At 36.0% G+C, this 25277-nt stretch overlaps 1 protein-coding gene across 1 annotated transcript in view; it reads right to left on the bottom strand.

Moving 5' to 3' along the window:
• Window positions 1–25277, bottom strand: part of LOC134839885 (inositol 1,4,5-trisphosphate receptor type 1-like) — a gene marked incomplete at its 3' end in the record, with an annotated part of 81150 nt that overhangs the window by 28725 nt on the left and 27148 nt on the right. Inside the window, 13 exon segments of the mRNA XM_063855513.1 lie at window positions 2194–2323; window positions 2499–2675; window positions 2996–3254; window positions 3557–3738; window positions 4819–4900; window positions 5993–6225; window positions 6451–6612; window positions 7493–7753; window positions 8030–8137; window positions 8385–8649; window positions 8948–9041; window positions 16670–16814; window positions 17754–17873. Coding sequence (XP_063711583.1) covers window positions 2194–2323; window positions 2499–2675; window positions 2996–3254; window positions 3557–3738; window positions 4819–4900; window positions 5993–6225; window positions 6451–6612; window positions 7493–7753; window positions 8030–8137; window positions 8385–8649; window positions 8948–9041; window positions 16670–16814; window positions 17754–17873 — 2218 coding nt within the window.

Genomic DNA, 25277 nt, shown 5'->3' with positions numbered 1-25277 from the left:
CAAATCAGAGGAGAACACGCACGTCTAGAAAACCCGAACCGAAGACCAGGAAACCGATTGAGTTGGCCAGTTCGGATAATAACACCAGGACGAGACTTTCCAACTTCTCGAAGAATTCCTCCTGAAGACAGCCGCTCGCGCTTAGAAGTCAACTCTTAATCCAAGTTACTTCGCTTCAGACGAGAATCGATGGTTTTTTCTCCGGTTACTTCGAATATTAGCGACTGAGAATGGATAGCAGGAGATTTTCCCTGTTGGGATATGGTTAGAGAGCGAAACATTTCCGTTACACTTAACGGTCTAAAACATGATGAAATTACTTCTAACCCTCTTACAACCAGTGATAACATAAAACTTGAGGTTTTAGATGACAACTCAAACTATCCGTCAACATCAGAATACTCAATTAGCGTCATTTCCACCAATCATACGATCCATCACCGGCAACCACAGTGAACACCTCAAGCCACAGACTAATCCGCCTGATAGTCAAAATTTATCGCAATCCGAAGAACCTGTGGTAAATTTACCTATTTAGGAGATAGTCGACTCTTCAGACGAGGCTCCCTCTATTCAATCGCGGTAACGAACCGCTTTTACGTCGGTCAAACCGAAACACGAGCCCGCAAAAACTCTATCGTAAAAGGTATTTCATATATGTTATAGACCAATTCGGCGAAACATCTGGATTAGTCTCTAACCCGATAGTCTTGGACAACATCAGCTCTAACGAATCACAACCATTATCGTTACGCAAAAATCTTTTGGATGACTTGACCATACTATTGGACATAAATCCTCATGCTTGCATTCTCCCTCTTTACAGACGAATCCTTAAAATGGCTATTGACAATTATGACGAGAACGCTGACTTAGATAGCGAGCTGTGAAAACTCTATCAGCGGTAACAAAAACTAAAAATAGAAACAAATTTTTCGCACCCCTATTTTTCATTTATTGCTAATCTCATATTGACAACAAATTGTTAATGCCATACAAACCCGTATTTGCCGTTAACCTCTTATAACACCTTAGTCTGGGCAGTAACTTTAGTAGTTTAAATGTGTGTCATTCCTCCGGATAAAAACTTTCATCTAACAGATGTTCCATATGTTCAGTATTACAAAAAATGGGTCGATAATACCTTCTTATAAGTGCTTTCATTCACTACATAACACATTTTCGGCATTTAGATTCCTTTAACACTTAATGAAGAATTTTATTATTAGCTGAAGTATATTGTCATCCTTCGAATGTTAGTTTATTTTAAATTTAGTGTGGAGCCGATATGTTTAACTGCACAAACAATTTTCATCTTTCTTCTTTTCTCGAAAGGGAGAAAAAGAGCAGTTAGTTAGTTATATTAATTCGCAATTTATTTTTTTCCTGCTTCGAGGAATGATGTGATTCCACTTTTATATCTAGTCTAATTAGTTCATCTTATTCTATTGATTTAACCGGTCTATTAAGTTTGACCTTGACACTTTCATTATCTCCGGCGGAGAGAATGCTCACTCACTTTTTAATGTTTTAACTTCATATTCATTCACTTTCATCTTTTTATTCTTCTAATTGTATAAAGTAGAGTTAGCTGTAACTAAGTAACATTTAATTTAAAAGCTTTTTAATTTTGAAAGCTGATATATATTCTTCTTTTGAATAATTATTGTTGCAGCTTCTGTATGCAATCAAAAATAGTCACCTCGTTTCAGCTGTTGATCGTCGGAAACTATGTTGCAAAGATCTCAATACAAAAAAACTGCAAATATTTTACCAAGTTTCTAATAAGGTGGATTTTCAAAAAAGACTTCGAAAACTTTGATGTCAGCCAAATTGAAATTTGATGTCAGCCAAATTTTTGATTTCAACCAAATTGAAATTCTAAAATCAATATAAATACTATGAACTCATACAAGTTCTGAAATCAATATGAAGATGTCAAAATTTTCTGCGGCGCATGTGAGCCTTTGAAAAACAGGCCTAAATGACTCCAAAAGGCCAAAAATGGGCCAAAAATGACTCCCCATAAATGACCCCAATTATGTCTCCCCTCAAAATTGTTTTTCATTCTCGTCCAATGCGTTTCAAAAAAAAATTAGGGCCGATCGGCCAAAATGGATCTCTCACGTTGGCACATTTTTAATTTGAAAAAATCTTCATAATAATTTATTTTTCTGAAAGTTGACCTCTGACCTCTGTCGCTGGGGAATCCCAGCTGGGCCTGGACTGTGTTCACTCCCCCGTAGCATTTCTTCATGCTTCTTGTGAACTGATTTAATTTCTCGTTGATCTCCTCTTCTCCAGAAAACTCCAGTTCATACACCTACAAAAATAACAATAAGCCAAACCAAAAAAAAAAATTTAAGACTGCGGGCAAAGATCGCGCAAAACGTCGCTTTACATCTATTTTAGGATATTTCAGGCTGTAATGGAGGAAATTTGCGTTGCTTGCCTAAAACTGCTGCCGAAGTTACTGATCTTTTGACTAAGACTCTAACCTTCCTGGCTTCGCTGACGAACTCTTGAGTGAGTTTGTGTCTGCCGTACTGACTGTTGAACTCTCTGATCACTGGAGGGGCTACGCTGGACTTGCTCAGCACTAATCCAGTGCACTTGATGAGGATCTTGAACCTGTTTTGAGTATTCACGTACGGCATCGTGATTTTCGTGAAGTCCTGAAGAGTAAAGTAGAGTTGTTCAAGCTAACAAAAGCTTCTCTTGAAAAAATTATAATAAATAATCAATCATTTGGGTTTCAAGAAGGGAACAGACTCGATTATAGTTTACACAGCTCATAACAATTTTAAATCTAAAAAACGTCTTGGAAGGACGCCAAAAAGGTAGGTTAGAAAAAAATCAGTCAATGATTTTTGGAAAATGATCAGTTAAGTTGGAAGATCATGAAGAAAGAAAATCCAGAACTTTTCATTCACCCCAATTTTGCACACTAGAGTTGGTACCCAAACCTAATTTGCATTTCAAAACTTCAAATTACCTTAAGAGCCATTGCCAAAGAAGTGACCAACTGCAGCTGCTCTGGTTGCACTTTTTCCTTCTCGAAGAAGTCTTTAAAGTACACCTCACAAAAGGGCAACACAGCCTCAAAGTAAAAATACACCGCATAGTGGATCTCAGATCCGCCCACGAATTGAGGCTCCTTTTTGACGAAGAGGCTGAGCTTCTTTTCTGAATTGAGGGCGACATTTAGTTCCTCGAGCTGCTTCGAGATCTTCTTGATGAAGGCCCACATTCGCCTGCAATGGAGTTTTTTGTCCAAGTTTTCTGGTCCCTTTTGATTATCAATTTTTGCAGCTGTCACACGAATAATTTAGACGATTTAAAGAACCAAATTTAAAACTTTTATTGGTACCACTTTAATCTAAAGGGCTTAAAACGCATCAAAAATTGTTCACAGACGGTGACTTCATCTCATTTCCCGACTACAAGGCACAAGTTTGGCGAGCAACAAGTGTCATTCTAGCTGTGAGCCATTTTTCATTTCCAAATTCAATTTTATATTCTTGGAAAGGGGCTTTTAGAAAAATAAGTTACTCACATGTCTTGTGCGAAGTCAATTTCCACCTCATCTCCTCCCCCAGTGTTGACATAGACCCACAGGAGGAATCGAAGCATCGCTTTCTTTACTGAGTTAGACACTGAGGGATCTGTGAGGAGGTCTAGCAGTTCGTCGGCCGAGAACACTGTCTGACACAATGACTCTATGAACCTGTTCTCACCCTGAGCATAAGTGGTAGGTTACATAATTGTTATATTACTCGTACAATTTCTACGTTACCTCCTCTTTTGACACTTACTGATGAACTATGACAATTTTGGAGCTCATGTTTTCAGACAACAAAACATTTGCGTTACAGATCTGCTTTCTAGCTTCTAAAATAACAAGGCTGCTCGTATCAGGGCGAAGCCCTGAATGTTCCGACTGCCCTTTAAGGTTATGGAGCAATAGTAACATAAAAAAAATAAATGTTAAAAAAGATGAAAAAAAAAAATTCTAAAAATTGAGTTTTTTTATGAAACCATCGCCCCACACGCCATATAAAGTACAAAAGAATAGATTTCGCTCCTTGTAACAAATCAATTATGGCAGATAAGCTTCTTTCAACCAATTTGGAACGATTTCTATGACGGATTAAATCTCCGCTTACGCTATAATAGCGCGAAATATATCGCACGTTAATTGTCCACATTGGCAATCTTTAAACCCCCATAACTTTACCAAAAATGATAACAGGTGAAATATCTTTTCAAATTTAAGCTCAGTAAAACAATACCTTTTGAATGATATAAAAAAATTGCGTCAAAAATGGCTAGTTAAAAAGTCAAAATTTGTCTGAAGAAAAAAAAACCCACCCGAGCACAATTATTCCGTTACTTTTGTATCGAAAGTCGGAACAATAAGTTTTAGAACACTCTCGCTACAGCTAGTCGCAACAAAAGACAAACTCACAAAAAATCGAAGTCTAGTCGCAATATACTCCGCAGTCGCGCCAACGTCTTGCGAGCTTGCGTGCAGAGGGTAGGTTTTTGTACGAAAATTAGATCCGCTTATCGCCGCTTCGCGTAGCACGCGTACTAAGGAACTTGAACCAAATTTCTTAGTTATAAATTGACATTCAAAAAAAGCAAGATGTAGCTTCTTAAAAAATTATCCAAGTTGTGTTTTGTTACTATTGTTATTCGTTCCCAGTTGTCGCGGTACCCTCAAATCTACTTGATTCTCAGAACTCATCAGTCTATTGATAAATCCAACGTGCATGAGTTGACACCAAAATGATTCAAGATAAAGTAACTGTTTACCTCTGCGCACGTGGCAAATAGATCCACCAAGTTCACCAGGTATTCAGTGTCTTCTGGAGAACTTTTCTTGATTAGTCCATTTCTGAAATTTAAACCATATACATTCAATTTCAAAATTTCTAGTGTGATAATTCAGTATTTTGGTCCTTAAGATTTTAACCCCGCGTCTTTTTCCTAGCAAATCAGTTTTTTCTTGGTAAACTAGCATTATATTCTGCAGTTTCTCGTTTAGGGTTCACTATTTTTCTTTTTTGTAAACTGGTGCCCACTAGGGGCGTTAAAGAAATTGAGTTTTTGATCACAGGCGTCACTTTGCCAGTTAGCAATCACTGGGCTCCATTTAAAAGGATGCAAGCCACTGAAGTATGGTTGTATTGTTATATACTTCTTGGACTCAAAAAAAAGTTTTCTTTAACGCTTCAATGGTTGATAAGGTAAAAAGAAGGGACGCTTCTTTTTTTTATTAATAGTAAATTGTCTACTCGTTTTATTGTTCCGACCATTGAAAATGGCGAGGAATTTTGTATTTGGGTGTTTTGGGTGTCCACGCAAAAATCGTCTAACTGGGTTGAGTGATATATCATTAAAGCCCTCTTCAGTCAAGATTCGAATCACTTACAAAAGTTTCCAAATTTTTTTTTAGTGTCGAGAAAAATCGGTTTGAAATTTTCGAGCGAACAAAGCAAGCGAGCAGGCGTACAACAGCTAAGTTATGCCTAATTTGAGACCTTAAAACTTAATTTTAAACAGGTAAAACTATTTTTGGAGTTTTTCAGCTTCATTTTTATATGATTTTCTTTTTTTACTAAATTTTTGCCTAGATTACTATGACTGTCTATTATGCCTAACTTATATTTTTACGTCAGATTCTTTTATTAGACCAAGCAGAAAAAATTGCACTAATTTGGAAAAAATTTTCTAAGCCGTAGTTTTCTCAAGATTATGGTCGGAACATTCTGTGCTACTCGCATAGTAACCGGCTATCCTTGTTTTTGTATTTTTGATCTTATGACCTTATTGCGTATTTTTTTTGCAAATTTTTTCCATTCTTGACATTAATCGGTTTGCGTTTGAGAATTATTTTGATAATCAGTTTAGCCCCATATCCTCGTAGGTTGATTTCTTAAAATAATATCTTTGAGGGAGCTGTTCTGCAGTTGTCACAAATACTGACAGTGTCTTTGATTCATCCGCCAACATGGGTGCTATGGACTCCCTGTGCTCCATGAAGAACTTCATGACACTGTTCTGGTTTCCTTTTATAGGCAGGTTGATCTCCTCCACTTTGACTATGGCCTGCAGTAGTACTAACAGGGCGGGCTCTTTTCTGGAGGACAGCACTATCATCACTTTCTTGATGAAGTCTTTGGGACATTTGAGACAGTTGTTCTTGTTATTTGTGAAGATCTAAATCAAATAACCTCACAAGGAAGATATCTGGTTTTGCCTCAGATTTTTGGAACCTAAGATGACTGAAAAAAACATCAGAACCCTCGTAAGAATTGGCGTCAAAAAATTATACCAAAATAAACATAACATTCAGAAAAAATAACAAGCTTCCAGAAACTATTCCCAATTTTTTAAATCAAAAATTGAAATAAAATATTGCACAAAAAATATTTGGAAACAAACCTCGACTAATGCCATGGCGAGTTCTTTGTCTGCTCCCTGTACATTCAACAGTTCAAACATGCGGTTGTAGAGTCTGTTCTGGATGGTGGGGTTGTCATGGGCCAGTGCCTTCAGAGCCAGAAAAGATTTCCGCCTCACCTCCTGGAGACTCTCACTTTCCATCTGAAACAAAAAGAAGACCGAGCATTCTAGATTTATATCTTATGAGCTATCAATTTTTTTGTTTATAACAAAACCTATAAAGGAGAGATCTCTTGTCACACTTTGGTTCATCTGAACACAAAAGTTTACCACGAAACAAAAAATTCATAGAGATCCTTTCATTAAAGTTTCTCGCGGTAGGTGAAAAATAAATCTTCTGAATCAATCATGAAACAAAATCAAATTGCTGATGTTTTGGTGGTTAAAAAAGCTTAAAATGTGCATCATGAAACAATTCTAATGGGGAAGAACTGAAAAAAAGTTTTTATTTTGAATTGACTTGAAAACTTTAAAATTAGTTTTCTCATTTTTCGCAAGAACTAACGTCTACAAAAAGCATATATAATATAAACAACTTAGATGCAACTTCGAAAACAAAATGGGCAAACAAAAAGGATTACCAATTCTAAAGGAGTTTTGGGCAAAACACATCAATTAGAAATTGGGATAAAATTAATGAATAATAATCGATGATTATAATCGATTATAATTGTATCAGATAAGTAATCGAGTATCATCGATTAATGTATTAAAATTGATTACAATTTGATTTCAAACAGAGAGATAATAATCGATTAAAATTGATTAAAATCGACTTTTTTCTCAATTTCAGTAAGTCTGGTACTAAAATTGTTATTTAATCGATTAGAAACTGGATGCGGGAATTTACGAAATCAATCATTTAAAATTAGTGTTTTAATATTGTTTAAAATCAGTAATATGACAATTTTGACAAAAACGATCAAATGTACCGTAAAGTCCACCGCCATTAAATGATACCAATAAGAAATAATACCAAGAAATTAATCTGGCCAAAATAATAACCGAATAGCCAGCTTACCAGTACTCCGAACTCCACTTTCTGGCTCAAAATGTCAAAAATGTCCCCCACGACATCCTGGTTAGACAGAATATTCTGGTTCATCCTGTTCGCCTCCTCTGACTCCGTGTCAATCATAGACACCTCCCGGATGTAATCCAGCAAGGGGATGATGACATTGGCCTGCTCTTCCGAAACTTTTGAAGCTGTGAGGCGGCGGAGGACTGGTAGTCTATTGGATATTTCATCGAACAGCGCGACGCTCGACTCATTCACGACAACCTGGAATACTTCAGTTATTGTTATGCTTGTTTACCGAGCAGTTCCTTGCTTATCAAGTTTGAACCTTTTTAGCTTTTTGCTAGTTCTAAAAAAGTAAATGTTCTATACTATGCAACTAAATTTCAACTTATTTGAATTTTTTTAGGCAGCTGTTCATTGAAATTTTGCCAAAACGGAGTAATGTTAAGATTATTATGAAGCTATGACGCATTTCCAGTATGATTTGGCATTAACTCTACTTAGAGCGTGTATTTAAGCCTAACTCAGATCGCTGACCTGGGCGTTGATGGCTCGCTCGAAGATGAGTTCGTGCGCGGAATAGTAGCGAGTGAGGAGGTGCATCGACATCGTCACCATGTCGTCATAGTCGTAACGACTTAGATCCTGAACAGCGGAAAAACTCATTAACTTTTCGCTTTGGCATTGAAGAGAGGTTCATCAGAAATTTGTCGAATTACTTAGAAAACTGAAAAAGGAAAACTTTTGAAATGACACGATTTTCTGTACAATGATCCCAGATTTTTTTTGAGTATGTCATCGTCACATAATTGTAATATATATTAGAATACTCAATCGCAGGCACTTATTCAGAGCAACTAGGTTGTTTATCACAAAATGATCTTTATCCTACCAATAGTATCTCTCGCATGTTTGCTCCTCCATCCTTCAGCAGCGCTGTATCTGCAATCAGATTCCTCAGCGCTTGTCTCCCTTTGGACGCCGTGGCACTGTCACTCTGTATGTCGAACTCAGGACTCATCAAGGGAATCAGTTCCTTGTTTTTGCCCCCCTTCACCCCCTTCATGGCCGCGTGGGTCTGTTTGAACAGGAAGATAAAGAGAGACATGCGGTTGTTGAAGCGGATGTTCAGCACCAAGTCTAGAATCTCCATCGCCCTAAAATGCCAAATGCTTGAGATAATTCCTCCAGGATCTCGACCCTTTCCCACTCAAATTCTATTGCATTTTGGCCGACCAACAATTTTTTGAAAACGTCACTAATTTTTAAACGCCACTTTCAATGCCTTTTTTGCCTGTTTTTTTTTTTAAATTAACTAATATGCAAAAAAGCAAAAAGGTATTTGAAAGCGTTTGGGGAGAGCATCAATAACTTATTTCGAATAGAGGTCATCACTTTATTTAGCTTATTATATTCTGTTTGTATGAGTTCTAGAATCCGACAATAATAACTCACTGTTGTTTGGATTCAGCAATCGGGTTGTTCTCCTCGAATTGTCGGTATCTCTCGTCAGATCTGAACTTACTGATCACCTTCTCACGATCAGTAGCTGAAAATTTGAAAAGCACTAAACTCTAGAATCCGACCAGGAAAAGAAGTTTTATTGTGTTCTATAACCTTCCCAATGTTTGTTTAAAAAGCTCATTGTTAATATCCCAATGATAATAGTTTTTTCTGAAGTTGCCTGTAATGGTAATCACAAATCTTTCATGACTTGTGATTCGATGATGTCACCAAACTGCACACTGCTCCAAAAGATGTTTTGAATTTGTAAGGTGGGTAGCTCGGTAAATTGTTACCTTTGAAAATTACTTTTTTAAGGAAATCAATCTTGGTCAGTATAGGTCTGAAGGCTTAATACTGATGCTACGCGGAGAACGCTGATTTAAGATGGACTTCAATTAACAACAATCTAATCAGAGATAATTTATTTTTCATTATACTTGATTTCAACAACAGAAGCCAGTGCTGAGCAAGAACCACATTATATTCCTACCACACTCAGGGGCGGATCTAGGATTTTCTCGAGGGGGCGGATTTTCAAAAAAGTTTCGTTTTTTTAGGTCGACCGAAATGATTTTTTTAGGTCGTCCTGTTTTGACCAAAATTTTCTGCGCCACAGGCGCAAAAATTTTAAAAAAATAGTCCAAAAAAAGGCGTTTTTGGAAAAATTTAACAAAAAAATTACGTTTTTTTGGTGCGCGCTCCCCCCTCCAATTTAGTATATATTGGCGCCGAAGGCGTCTTTAGAAAAATTTCAGGGTCGAGCGGCCAAAAATTGAATTTCCTAAAAAGTACCAGAGGGGGGACCTTTTGGAGCGGCAGGGGGTCGAAACCCTGAGGGGGGGGGGGGCGTCGATTATTGCGAAAGAAAATCTGGATTTAGAGAGCTTGCACGGACCAGAGATTCCAGAAACGCAAATCCCCATTTTGGAACAAACAACATGTAGCGAGTTGGACACGGAAAGAGTCAACAGAGAGACGAGGAACAAAAACGCGATGAAACAGTACGAATCTGCCGAAGAAAAGCAGATCAGTGAAGAAAAGAGGAAACTAAATAGAATGAGACGAACGGCGGCGGATAAGAAACTGCGCTCTATTTAATTTCTATCCTTAGGGAGCGAAAGAAAAAGAGTCTTTTCACAGAAGAACCCGAGAGTCAAGATATTAGCAATAACCCTCTCAGAGTTCTGGACTTTGGTTGACGCAGCATTTAAAAAAACCGCCCAACACAACATTTGAAAGATACAAATTATCAAATCGGAAGCAGAAAGATCGTGAATCTTACGAACAATTCAGGGGAGCCCTGACAGATCTGGCTAGTATGTGTAACATCAGGGAATCCGACGAGGCAGATTGGATAAGAGACAAATTCATTGTAACATGAAAACTACAGATACCCAGAGGAAATTACTTTCAGCCACCATAAGCCCTTCGAAAGCACTTAACCAAGCATTGATTGACGAAAAAGGATATTTTAATCACCAAAAATTGACAAACAAGGATCGTCGACCAATGGGACAAATTTTAAATCTTTTAACAACCATAATCAGATCCAGAAAGAACCGAGCCTCAACATAGAACGGAGTAATTCATGAATGAAATGTGGGAACGCATGTACGAAAGGGCACTTGAATGTCTGCCCAGCGAGGGACATAATCTGTAAAAATTGTAATTATAAAGGACACTTCGCCAAATTATGTAAATCCCATAATAAGAGACCCACTGTAAACACCGTAATAAGAGACCCACTGTAAATACCGTAATGGATAATTATGTATATACCGAGAATTGTACATACGTCCCTCCGGAAAACTCGTGGGCAGAGAACCAAGAATCGCGTGATGTTATAAATGCTTAGAACGAGTACGGACAGAGCGACGACGACTATTTTTTGGTGTTGAGCGTGAGGACTATCTACGAAAAAAATGGACTCGAAACGAAGAAACTGCTGAATATAGGCATCGGCTGGGATATGGTTGTAGATATGAACATACCAGTAAATTCAGCAAATCCCGTAAGCTTTTTAAAACAAAACGTGTTACACGAGAACAAAATAAGATATCCCAACTTGAAAATTTACCCAGTGGAGAAGAGAATAAAAGACTTATATTGCGGATTCACTGACGACACGATCAATATCTTAGAAAAGATAATCGTTAGGACGCAATCCAATGGGTGGATCTGCGAAGAAACACCGTTCTTCATAACTGGCGGACATGAACGAAACATCTTGAGAAACGACAACCTACCCAAACTGGCTATAGAAGTGACGCAGAGGAAATGCTCCCAACCAATATGCATGGTCATCCAACCTACACTTGAGAATGAGTACAAAAACTTACCTTCTTTATCTGACAAGATTTTTAACGAGTTCAAAGAACTATTCACTAGAGTGGGGAAAAACCTAACGATCGAAAAATAACACATTTCCACTCACCTTTTAAACCAGTACAATCCAAACGGAGAAGAGTCCCGCTTCACTTACTCGCTGGAGTGAACGAAGAATTGAAAAGAATGGAGACAGAAGGCCATATAATAAAATTAGCGAAATGCAACGAAGATAGCTTTATCAGCCCGATTGTAATTACTCGAAAAAAGGATGCTTCGATCAAGCTGGCTTTAGTCTCTAAATTATTGAACGACCAAATTTTTTTTAAAAAGTACCAAATGCCGAACATCCACGAACTTATAGATAACATGGTCCTTCAAACCTCAGAGAAATCCAACGGGCGAGTTCGGTTTAACAATCTAGACCTGAAAATTGCGTATAGCCAACTCAAACTATGCGAACAAACGAGTAAGCAGTGTAGTTTTAGTATAGTAGGCGGCAAAACTACCGCAACGTATCGATTTTTAACGGGATTTTACGGACTGAGGGACATGCCAAACGAATTCCAACGGGTCATGGACTCACTGTTGAAAAAATCCGTTTCACAAATTGTTACATAGACGACATTCTGGTAGCTTCGAGGGGATCCTTAGAAGAACACAAAGCAATAGTGTATAAAATCTTATCAATCTTAGACAAAAACAATATGGCAGTTAAATGGGGGAAACGCGCATTTCTCAAATCAGAAATTGAATGGTTTGGCTTCAAAATTTCGGGCGATGGAGTACGACCATTGGTCGGTAAAGCAGACGCGATAAGAAACTTGCCAATCCCCAAAAATAATTCCGAACTACGCTCGTTCTTCGGTTCGATAAATCAGTATGTAACATTTGTTCCTAATTTATCGACTCTAAGCTCTCTACTTCGTCCTCTATTGAATAAAAAATCGGTTTACAAATGCGATAATGACCACTATATAGCGTTTGAAAAATTAAAAGCAGAAATTGTAAATATTACAGAAAACAGTCACTTTGATATAAAATAGAAGACAAGACTGAAAACAGACGCTTCACACAACAGACTAGGTGCGACCCTAGAACAACTACAAGGTGACCAATGGAAAACAATCGCGTTCGCATCTAGATTCTTGAATAGCCACGAATTGAAGTATTCCACCAATGAACTAGAGTTACTGGGAGTTGTCTGGGCATCAGAAATTACCTGTGTGGAACTGAATTCCAAATAGTAACAGACCGTAAAGCGTTACTATCAGCACTATCAGCAAACCACGGGAATAAAACGATGTATAGTCGATTGACCCGTTGGGTGAAAAGACTTTTACCATTTAATTTTAAAATATTGCATTTACCGGGAAAAAACATGGGCTTTACAGACCTTTTATCTAGACTTCCTTCGAGCAAAGCCCTCCCAATCTCCCACTATGACGATGAGTTTGTAGTCGCTTCAATCGATAAAAATCAGAAAATGCTATTGAATAGACCACATTCTAATTTTGCATCTATAAATACTGTAGATAGACCGGCGGTTGCTGTAAAAACTTACACTCTAGTTAATACAATCCTGTCGGGAACAAAAAATTAGAGCGACTTGATTGGTCAAAATTTTTTTAACAGCTCTTTAGTATTCTTCAATATCAAGGTTATTGCCGCTATCATATCTTGTATCGCTCGGTCGATAAAAATTGGTCATAATTATCATACTCGCACAGAAAATTGTACCTCAAATTGCCTACCCATTCATAACTCGAAATTCAATTTTAAAAGCATTACCTTTACGGACAAAGTCCTGTTATATTTTATACTTGAAAATAGACAATTTTTACCATCTTCTAAAAAACGGCTAGACTTTCCAATGAACAAATTTACTGAACCTCTATTAATTATCCCTGAAGAACAAAACATTGCTCTCAAATTCAGAGACGACCGGCTTTCACCCGACCACGCGAGCCTCGTAAGAAGATACAAGTCGGACTTAAATTTACCTAATTCCCCGATCCGCCCAGAAAAACACTGTTCAAAGAAACTGTTACAAATCATGACCAGGGAAGACAAAGTGCTGTGGGATTTGATCGAGACGATAAAGACAAATCGACCAATGGGCATTCTCGGAGCCTACAAGAAAATTTATGCCAAAGTTTTACACGTGAAGGACGATTTACTTTTTCTCGACAACAAACTAGTCGTTCCAGCCACTATCAGGGGAAATTTTAATTCTATGCTCCATGAGACTCATCCAGCACAATTTGGGATGAAATCACTCGCCGAATACTTGTGGTGGCCACACATTTATAGAGAAATTTACCACCACGGTAGAACGTGTAGTCAATGCGTGAAAGCTGTTAAGAACATTAAAGTTTTACTAGGTACCCAGATTATTTCAAAATTTTCGACTTTGACATTTGCGAATGAAGAAATCAATCTGGACTTTGCGGGTCCGTTATATGCGTTCTGGGGAAAGAATAAATACATGCTTCTTTGCATTGACCGCTTTTCAAAGTTCCCTTCGGCCAAAATCGTAAACAACACCTCCGCGAAAAACGTGATTTCCTTCTTAAACGATTACTGTCATAATCACGGGTTCCCAAGAAAAATCAGAGTCGACCATGGGTCGTGTTTTTATCCTCTGATTTTAAAAAATTCTGCAAAAAACTCAACATTGAAAATATTTACTGTACAGTCGGCGATCACAGTTCCAATGGGCTAGTCGAAAGATTAGTTTCCACGATCAAATCGAAATTACTGGCAATGTCCTTCGAATTACCTAAGCCTCCACTAAACGATTCGATCGAAAAATTATTTGGAATTAGAGTCTCGAAACAATCCACTATCGGCTGTACCCCTTTTGAAAAACCTTTTAATAGAACAGCGAACACTAGGTGGAAAAACCTTAAGTCCGATACTGATCATTTAGATAAAGGGAAAGTTATCATGTCCAAACAACGGGCCAGCAACTGGGAACTCCATGACAGGGCAAAGATGGGTACCTGGATGAGGAAAAGGACAGCCCTTCGGACCCAGAAGACAATCTGCCACTAGCTAGGACCGTCACTACCAATACAAACCCAGAGGACAACAGACAAGCTCTAGTATCTCTCTCAAAGAGAAAAGCAGTCATAGGAGGTAATCTATTTAGAAAGGTTACTAACAGGAAAAACAGGGATCCGTATTTTAACTTGGTTAAGAAAGATATCATTGACTCATCAGAACATACCATAACCTTCGCGAACGGTCACGTTTTACGCAAATCAGACCTGGCTATCAAAGGAAAAATACTCCCTGGCCCAAATAACATCATAGTGACCCAGACACCCACCGGGCACAAACTTCACCCTCATTCAAGTTTAGCTGGAAAAAGGAAGCTCTCACCCCCATAGGAATCAGTAACTGCATCCTCTGGGCAATCTGGACAAGGCACCTCAGGATCGAACAGAAACATATCATTGACAGGTGCACCGACCGTGGTTGAGGCTACTCAAGACTCCTCCCGAAATTCTTCAGGTTCTTCATCCTCATTAAACCTATATTCGTGGGACGGGATCATTGATGATTAGTTCGACGATGTGACCAATAATAACTTACAGCAGAGCCACCAATCCGAATCTAACCAGGGCTTAAGTGTTACAGGTACCGCCGACTCCCCACACTTGAGTTCACAATTGTCAGTACACACCGACCTTCGGGAGATCATCAACATCCCCGACTCGGCCGAGGCTGTCACAAGACAACCCTATACTGATCGATAGCATTCCGGAATCCACAGCCAACCCGACTATCTAACTACGGCAATCAAGACTACGCAGGAATGTGGGACCTACACAATTTTACGAAAATCGTCGCTTTATTGACGTGGCCCTGGAAAAAGTCGACACAGGGACGTCACCTTCTTCATATATCACCTCTCCCGGCAATTCAAGAACAACTTTCACGGTTTTCTCACCGTCTGATTTTATGAGACCATTAGCAGAGGCCCATCCCCGACAAACACTCATTGCGGAAATAACACTAACTTGGTCAACAAAGAATTCATGCCCTTCGGTCAGACCAGTAAATTCTCCAATTACGACCCTTTTTAATGAAAATTCATCGGGTTCGCATTCAGCTCACCAGACCTTTAAGGGTTCACTACACGAGTTAGACAACTGTAGCTAAACATCCTCGATAATCGATTCGGAAATGAAAGCAAAACTGGATGATATTGATGAACACTTTAACAGATTTTCATAAAAAATAAAAACTTTATCCATACCTTACCTTCCGGTTTTAGTAGCTATCTGTAGATACAATTGTACATTTTAATGTACATGTTGTTGATTACCGTTTAGCTTAGTTTTTGTTTAGTTAGTTGTTTTATTTTGTAAATTTGTAAACTCTATATATTCACCTTGTACATTGAACATTCTCTCTCGCTTGTGGATACTGTTTTGCTAGCTGTAATTTTACCTTCATGGCGCAGTTTGTGAAAATTTGTTCATTCTCGAAGGGGGAAAAGGGTGTATATAGAATTAGTTAGTTAGTATGCAGTTTTATTTTTTTCCCGGTGGGAATTGTTATGATTTGTTTTAATTGTTTTAAGTGACCTTCGGTTTTTAATTATTACCAGTTAACTAATTTAGATACGACCATCGGTCGATATGAGACAAAGTCAGTGGTCTTTTTTTAGAACGTATTAATTTACACAGTTCTTTTATTAGTTTTATTCTTTTAAGTTTATGTACACTAATTGTACATAGGTCTATAGCTTTAGAAAAATTTATTACGGCCCCACCCGTAGAAAGTTGTAGATCCGCCCTTTTTGAAATTAAGAGTAATCGAGTACCTTGAACATGGATAGTAAAAAATCAGAGACGTTTGTCTAGAAACTAAACAATTTTTTGAAATTACCTTTTTCAATCCTCTATTCAGGGGGTTGAAACAGAAAACGCGATCAAAAACTTCAAAAAAATCTCTATCTATGATCTTTATACCATTTTTGGGGATCTCGATAACACTAAGCATAGTGATATAATGCTCGTTTATGAGTTTATTAAGTTTTATTTTGATACTTTTTATCTTCGTAATTTCTGGTAGCCTGGAGTTAGCATTCAAAAAAATATTTGCTCATTTCAAGACTACATTGAAACTTGATTCATTGCTATTCAAAACTGTGGAGTTTTGTATAAGCACAAAATTTTGCTATTCGGTTACTGGAGTCCACAGTCAAAACTAATGACCATAAAAACACATTTGGTGGAAATATTTTACTTACTAATTTTTACTAAATTCCAAGCCATACGACCAAAATGTAAATATTAATTTAAGATATCGCTTAAGCTTTTGGTAACTTACCATTAAGTTTTTTGAGGTGTGCTTCTGGGTATGGCAGATCCCCACTGCCGTCCATGATGGAGATGAGGGCAAGCACCAGCTTCTGCAGGATCTTCTGATCAGAGTAGTAGCCAAATGCAACCAGGTACCACACCATACGCAGCACCTGGTACAAACTGTTTTTAGATAGAAGAAATGAACAAATTCATCAAAATTGTTCTTTCTCGGAATAAAGATGTGACGTGAGACCGTGAGAGACAAGTTAAACCCATTAGGAGCACATACTGTATGCTGCATAATAATCAGAGGCGAATATAAAGTTTTGGTAGTGGTGCGAAGGGAGAGATTCTTCGAACTTTCGACGAACTTTTCTTGTTCGACCAAAGTGTATTTCCGAGTCCACCCAAAACAGAAAATATACACCATTAAACATATTAGGATGATTTCATTTTGTAGCAGCATGTATGTTTAACCAAGTGATTATTTTTGAATTTTCGGTGACAGGACAAAGTATTCCATACGAAAGTATCCCATTACAAAATATCCCATACCAATATATCCCAATGGACACAATAGCCCATACCAATATAGCCCACGTCAATTAAAATATCTCATAGAGGATTAAAAATTAATTTATCATATAGATTACCAAATGGAGTAATGGAGTCATAATTGAGAAAATTTTGATAATGAAACACAACGCAAAGACACATCATTAAACACATAGCACCAATACAATGAACACCAATATGACAAAATTTGTCTACTGTAAATCACGAGCACAGCCATGAGTTTAACCCCGGTCGCGTAAAACTCAGATATTGTGAATTATGTCCAAGCTCTGGCTCATTTAACACCTTCATAGATTTCATTTTATCAAAATGTCGGCATAATTTTCTCAAATTGTCGGCATTTTGTTGCATTTTTAATTGATTTTCCAAAATCACAAAGTTTTTTGCTTTATAGCCATCGTGTTTGCTGAGAAAAACTAACCGTACCCTCTTAATTAAAAACTATGGGGGGGGGGGGGGTCAACGAAAAGAACGTCAGTAGACCAAATGGTCCGTTTTCAAACCACGCCTCTGAATTTAAAATGGAAACTCACCTGTCGCACCATCTGGTTGTATCCTACTTCGGATGCCACCTGATTCTGACTCTTGTCCAGGAACTTCTCGATCCAGAGCCGGATGCGGGCCACATTGTGCACAAATAGTTCCTCTGGTGACTGAATCAGTCCAAATTTTACAGTATTGTTAGTAGAAACTCTGAATGGACCTAGTCGCAACTCTAGTGGTAATAGTCTAATTGAAATTCCTTTTCTGCTGATAGCAAACTTGATAACAGAATTGTTGATGGCTTAGTCCATATAGTAAAAGTTATTTTTGAAACATCTCTTTAAAGTGTAGAGTTTATTTGTTACAATAAATAAGAGCAAGTATCGTTTACACATTTCTATACAGAAAAAAAATTAATTTTAAAATAACTGGAACCTGATCTAAACTACATTTTATGATTGGATAAATTAGATATTTTACCAATGTAAAGTATTTAATATTAACCAATCATGATCCATCTAACTAACAACCCACTTATTTGTAAGTGCTGAAGTTACTTGTAATTTCAGCACTAGAGAGATTTGAATTTAACTTAGAAATTAGTTGGACTCTCCCGAGCACTTCAGCAGCCGCAATAAACCAGTATACCCTAGATCTATTGAGCCTAGCAGAGACTAGTTAAACAACCTGAGACTAGATAGTATAAGAGTAAGATTAGGATCGGTATTAGACTAAGAAGTTGCACGAATCTATCCGGCCAAAAATAAGATAGCGTGACGAGCAGACGGTGTACCCTATCCGAAATTACTCTATGAGTTAACCAACTCGGTCATAACTCATCTGGTGCGACCATAAGTCTCGAACAAGACCTTAATAGCTTAGAATTAACCAAAATAGATTAGAAATTAGACAAAAACATTTACAAAATGTTATACGACAATAATTTAATCGAAATGTCTCTACGACTCAATAGATCAGAGCCAATATTCCGAACCATAACAGAACTACCCGGAATTGGAAGGAGACCTCGAACCAGAGACGACATACGACAAAGTAGAAACTTGCCATATAGCTATATGATAGTTAAGCAAAAACCAGAACAAACTTTTATATTTAGAATACTACTGGCAATGAATTTAGATTTTCATTTGCAAACATAAAACCTTGAAGTTAATCTTCAAAATCATTTCAGGCGCTAAACAAAATTATTAATATACAATAACGATTGATAAAAAGATCTAAGATCGTTTTCCTAAAACTCTGCAGTAATATACAAAACATGTTTGAAAAATATTTATTGAAAAATAAAAAATAAAAATTAGTAGCATGACAATAAATGGTTAGTAATCATAAATCATCCTGTTGTTCCAGCTTCATCACCTAAAACATAACAGCAATCATAAACCCACTAATATCATCAAAACACTAAATCTTTCCTTTACACACATTTAAAATTTTATTAAAACTTAAATTCACTTAATTTTAAAACCAGATCATCAAGGCTTATCCTTGGATCTTAAATCATTTTCTACTTAATTAAATTTCAAATTTGATCATCAAGGCTTATCCTTGGATCAAACAGAACAACTTTGTTCTCCCCCACCCACTTAATTAGTGTCTAACGACCTCAAACGTCGATTCACTACCCAACCCTTTCTAAAGACCTAAGACTAATAGAAATTTTTAAACAAAACTAATCATTCAAATTAGGATAAACAGTGAAGAACTTCGGTTATTCATCCTTCACTTGACCCCCCCTCTTACCAGACCCAGGATAAATCTTAGACTTAGTAAGTTTAAAATAGTATCTAACGAACTACTCGCGTTCTAATTATACCTGAACCTTGTGGATCGATTTACTATTCTCCAACCCTTGAACACAATCACTACCCCTAAGTAAGATTAAGTAAGTTAACACCTTAACTTATACTAGCCACGAGAAAGTAAAAAATCATTCTTCGGAATCGATATACTTTTCTCTCCAACCCTGAACAAATAGACCCAGGTTAAGCTAACCAAAAAATCGTAAGAACTAACAGTTTAGGAAAATAGAAGTCATTTAACAACCTTTTGCATCCGTCATCCTAAACCTTATGTCATTTAAAAACCTAGGAAATAAACAAACAATCGTTTTACACAATTGTGAAATAGATAACAAAAAATACGACCTTGTAATCACACCTCATACACAAACAGTTGGATACATTCGAACAAAACGACAAACACTAAAAAGAAAAATAATAACGAAACAAATACAAATAACACGAAAAAGATTTTCAAAAAATCGAAACGCATTTTCAGAATCAGAAACCAACAGTTTAGACGAACTTTACAAACTAAAAGAATCAATAGATAAAAATTGCCCACTTCACGATCAATTATATTTCTCTGACTCAGAAACAACTTCAAATTCATCAAAAAGAGGAAAAAGAAGAATAAAAAAGCAGTATAAACACAAACCAGTACATTTATACAATTGGAATCAACCAATTCGACACATTAATAATTACATATTAACAGTCATCGAACGAAAAAATGAGCTCAACGCACACCCCAAATGAAGAAAGTCCAGATGATGATGAAATCTTTCCTTTTATAGTAGATGCAACCACTGATAGAGGACAGCATATATTTTGCAAAAATTTACTATTAAATTTATTTGAACCCGGAATCAGTCCATGTAAAACAGAGTTCCCAGATGTAAAAATCAAAAGACAAATCATAGACCACTACTTAAAAGATATATGCAACATAACACAACAGTATGGAATCTACTCCATAGAATTCACCTCACCAAACCATAATAATAGAAAATATACAATCCAAACAGACGGTCTTGATTTAGAATTTTCAAAAGTTTTTTCAGAATATATAAAAAGCATCCAATATCATAACTCACAAAGAGCAAACTCCATATTCACCAATGAAGTTTTCGCAATAATATATAGTTATATTTCGATATTAGAAAACGAAATCCCAATAACAAATGTCTCACCGACAGAAACATCTAAACATTTAAGAGTACGACATGAAATCACACTACTCTCTAGTTATTTAAACATCATTAAAGAAAATTTCACGAAAGACGACGTTTCACAACATACAAAACACGATCTACAAAAAATTTTGGCATGGTTTATAATAGATTATTTCACACACAATATTGATTTAATTGCACAAGCAAGAAAAAATTTTAGACCCCAAAACTCGAACGATGATACCGCTATCACAGAACAATCAGATTATGTTTGGGACCCCGAATGGTCTCATCCCGCATTTATAAGCTTCCCACAATCAATCTCAAGTCAAGCAATAAGTACGATATCTTACATAAGAGATTATGTAAAAGTAATACCATTAACCATTGATGCAACACCATTAAACTATAATACATTTTTGCCCGATACACAAAATAATAGTTTAAACTCTACAGTTATACACAATGAAAACCTCAATGGAACTAGGAATCTTACTCAACAAGATATCCAGACACCATCACACTTCATAAATGAAGAAATTGTACACACAACAACTACACAACAAAGTATTTCACCAATACGCCCAAATTTAACAACACCAAGAAATACAAATCCTTCACAAACACAGGTAACCTTACAATCAACCGTTAAACCCTCGGTTGCCCCTAAATATTCACATATGGATTACCAAACATACAGACCCATGACAATACCATCAAAAACACGCAAAACATTCACTAGAAACAACTTTGCAGACCATAATTATAATTATACACATCCATCAAAAACATATAACCAACCACAAAGAAATTTTAACCAATATACAAGATCTCGAAATTGGGATAACCCAATGACCCAACCAAATTCAATAAATTTCCGAACAAATCCTCCACAGGATCAAGGTGAAAATTACCCATTTTTTCAACAAAATAAAAATAAAAAACAGACATCTTATCAAATGGATTATTTATCCTCAGATGATGATTTCTTACAACCAGATATATTTGCACCAAATACTCAAGAATATCGTAGACAAGGAATACAGAGAACACGTACAAATCATAGAAATTTTTCTCCACAACCAATAGATGCACAACATCAACAACCAATTCAACAACAAAATCTAAATAATACACAATCTTTTCAACCAATTCAACAACAAAATCCAATGACTGCACACTCGTATCAAGCATCACAAATGCAAAATGAAATACCACTCCCATATTATCTCCAACAACATGAAATAACAAGAAACCAACTTTCAAATTTTTCTCAAATGCCAAATGCAGCAGAATCATTACAAATGACAATGAATCCATACCTTATGGGTGGATCATCAATAACATCAAACAAACCTTTAATGGTTTTCACAGGAACAGACCCTGAATACTCTGTAGAAGATTATTTAAATGCAGTAACAGCAAACCTGATTTTAAATATTGGACCTGAACCAATTAATACGCCACTACATCAAAACTGGATACATCGACGCACAGCGTTAATACAAACAACCTTAGATGGCGCAGCCCAAAAATGGTTTTCAGTACTACCTCTAGAAATAAAATCAAACTGGAAAAGGTTTACACAGGAATTTTCCAAAATGTTTGACTGCGAAAGAAACAAACAACAACAAAGAGTTTTATGTAATGAAATTCGCAGATTACCAAACGAAACCATCAAGCAAATAGCAGTACGAATCGAAACACTAGTTCGAAAAGCATATTCATTAAATACACACGACTATAAAAACACAAAGATGACAGAAATCTTAATGATGACCTTAACACCACAATTAAGGAAAATAGCAATAAAAAAGAGAGCATCCCATCCTTCTTCAATTCGAGAACCCGATTTAGATTTTCGAAAACTAGTAGACAAATTAGAACAAGCAGAAATCACGATGAAACTAGAAGAAACGGAAAATCTGAAATTACAATACGTTAATAGAATTGAAACGACTCCCACTAATATTAATAATATACAGGAATCAGAGACAGACCTCGTTGAAAAAATCACTGAAATACTCAATATTTACGAAAAGAACCCAAACTTTAAAGGCAAACCATCTTTCAAAAAATGGTGTAATTATTGCCGACGATACGGACATAGTATTTCCGAATGTAGACAAAAACAGCAAGATAATCAAAATAAACCTCAAAAATATAAAGAACCAAATAAATCATTCTATCAATACATGAAAAAAGATCAAAATCTACCAAACAAAACAGTCCACAGCAACAACAGTTCAGGAAAACCACTCCCGAACAATACAAATTATACAAGAAATCAATCACCATATAACTCAAGTTATAGAGGAAGATCACCAGAACGAAGAAACACGTATAATTCATCACAAAATCACTACAATAGACCAAATAGTCGAAATAACTACTCCAGATCAAATTCAAATACACAACGATTTGTTTCTAGATCTAATTCCCAATCAAGAAATAACTACTATCCAAACAACCAATCACGAAATTCATCATACAATAGGAATAGAAACTACTCCTATAATCGAAATAGAAGTTATTCAAACAACCGAAACCAGAATTACCCGAACAATCGATCAAGGAATAACTCATATAATAGATCGAACTATAACAGACCAAACAATAATTACCAAAACAGATCGCGAAATAATTCACAAAATCGACACTCAAGTTATAATAATCATTATAGAAATTATTCCCAATCACCACACCGGAATAATAATAACTATAATAATTCTAATAATCGCCACAGAAGTAGTACACCTAAACACCAAAGACAAATCAATCAAGTACAATCTAATCCAGAAACAACATCAGACCCTCCAGGTATTGATGACACAGTAACTGATACGTTACAACTCAATCAAATAAACTGTACATCATCAGATTCAGAAAGTGATACAGAAAACACTCTTTCTATCAATATGATAAAAGTCGAAAATGACTATGAATCTGTCATATATGAACAACCCTTTTCATCACACATATATGAAAATCAATCAGAATTTCTTCAAAATTATTACACTACACCCATAAATTCCACACCAACGACGCAAGAAACAAATGAGATTAACACTACAAATCAAACCAATAAAAATACCAAAACAAAATGCTTGAATACAAACCACATTTATCAAAATATACAAAAAGAACAACCCAAAGAAAAAATTTGGACAATACCATTTCTCTTAGAAAGCCCAAGAAATAAAGAATTTCAATCACCAGACCTTGAAATAGATTTTTTAATTGATTCAGGAGCAGAATCAAACATAATAAACATCCCCACATGGAATGAAATAAAAACTTTACACCCAAAGCTAACACCTCTTGAAACCTCCAGTAAGTTAGCAACAGCACAAGGATCAACATTGATAAACTACGGAAAAATCCAATTATTTCTCCTCCCCACCAGAACAATGGAGCAAAGCAAAATTTTAAATAAGCCATTTAAACAAATATTCCATATCACTGATATTAAATATAATATCATTGGAATACCATTTATTTCGAAGTATATACCAACAATTAACATACTAAATAGTAAAATATTAATCAAAGATAAATATACAAAAACAAAAGAAACATCCTTAACATTTTTTCAAAGATTAAATAAACAACCACCATTCTTTTCAAAATTCTACCCGATATTTAACCAACAAATAAAACACCTAAAACCACTATCAGGAAATATCTATAATTTTTCAATCAAACAAGTTCACCAATATGATAAAGAACAAAACAAACAAAAATTTTATATGTCAGAATTTGAATTCAAACCTATTCACAAATTTTTCAAAATCACAATCTCATCCATAAAATATTTGAAAAATTCGAATTCCGATATCATTTCCTTACATGTCTATAACAACACACCTTACCAAGTAACATTACCTTTAGGACTTTTAGGATATTGTGAAACCAACGCTACAATATCACCAATACACGAAAAAGCCTATCGCGTAAATAATATACTCCAATTACTAGATATTTGCCAATCTACAATTCTTAATGAAGAATTATCTATAAATAATATAATAAGTAACGAAAACAGAAATACGGATTATTTCACAAAAACTCCATATTTCAAACCTACATTCAACATAAGTAACTACACAGAGGACCAACAAAAATTTTTAACAATGTTTAATTTCCAACATTCACAAATAACACAAGACGAATTCGAAAAATTAGCCAAACAGCTAATTAAATATTCATCAGTCTATGCAACATCAAAATTCGATGTTGGAAAAATCAGTTCATCACTACATCTCCCGTTAAAACCAGACGCAGTTTTCAAAAAACAGAGAGCAAGTAAAGTACCAATTCACTTACATGATAAAGTGAACAGATTACTCGATATTCTAGAACAATACAACATTATATCACCAGTTAATAAAGAAGAACAACCAAAAGGGAACACATTCATCAACCCCGTTATCATTCTAGCTAAAGGAGAATCATTAAAAATCGTTCTCGATGCTAGATACCTCAATTCACTTATAGATGAATCAAAATGTAATTGGCCCATTGAACCAATACAAGTTATTTTAACAAAAATAAACGGCAAATACTTTACAACCGCCGATATGAATAGTGCATACAA

Source organism: Symsagittifera roscoffensis, chromosome 2, assembly GCF_963678635.1.
Source record: "Symsagittifera roscoffensis chromosome 2, txSymRosc1.1, whole genome shotgun sequence".
Taxonomy (NCBI): Eukaryota; Metazoa; Xenacoelomorpha; order Acoela; family Convolutidae; genus Symsagittifera; species Symsagittifera roscoffensis.
The sequence above is the reverse complement of the archived record's forward strand: the minus strand, read 5'-3'. Positions and strand labels throughout refer to the sequence as shown.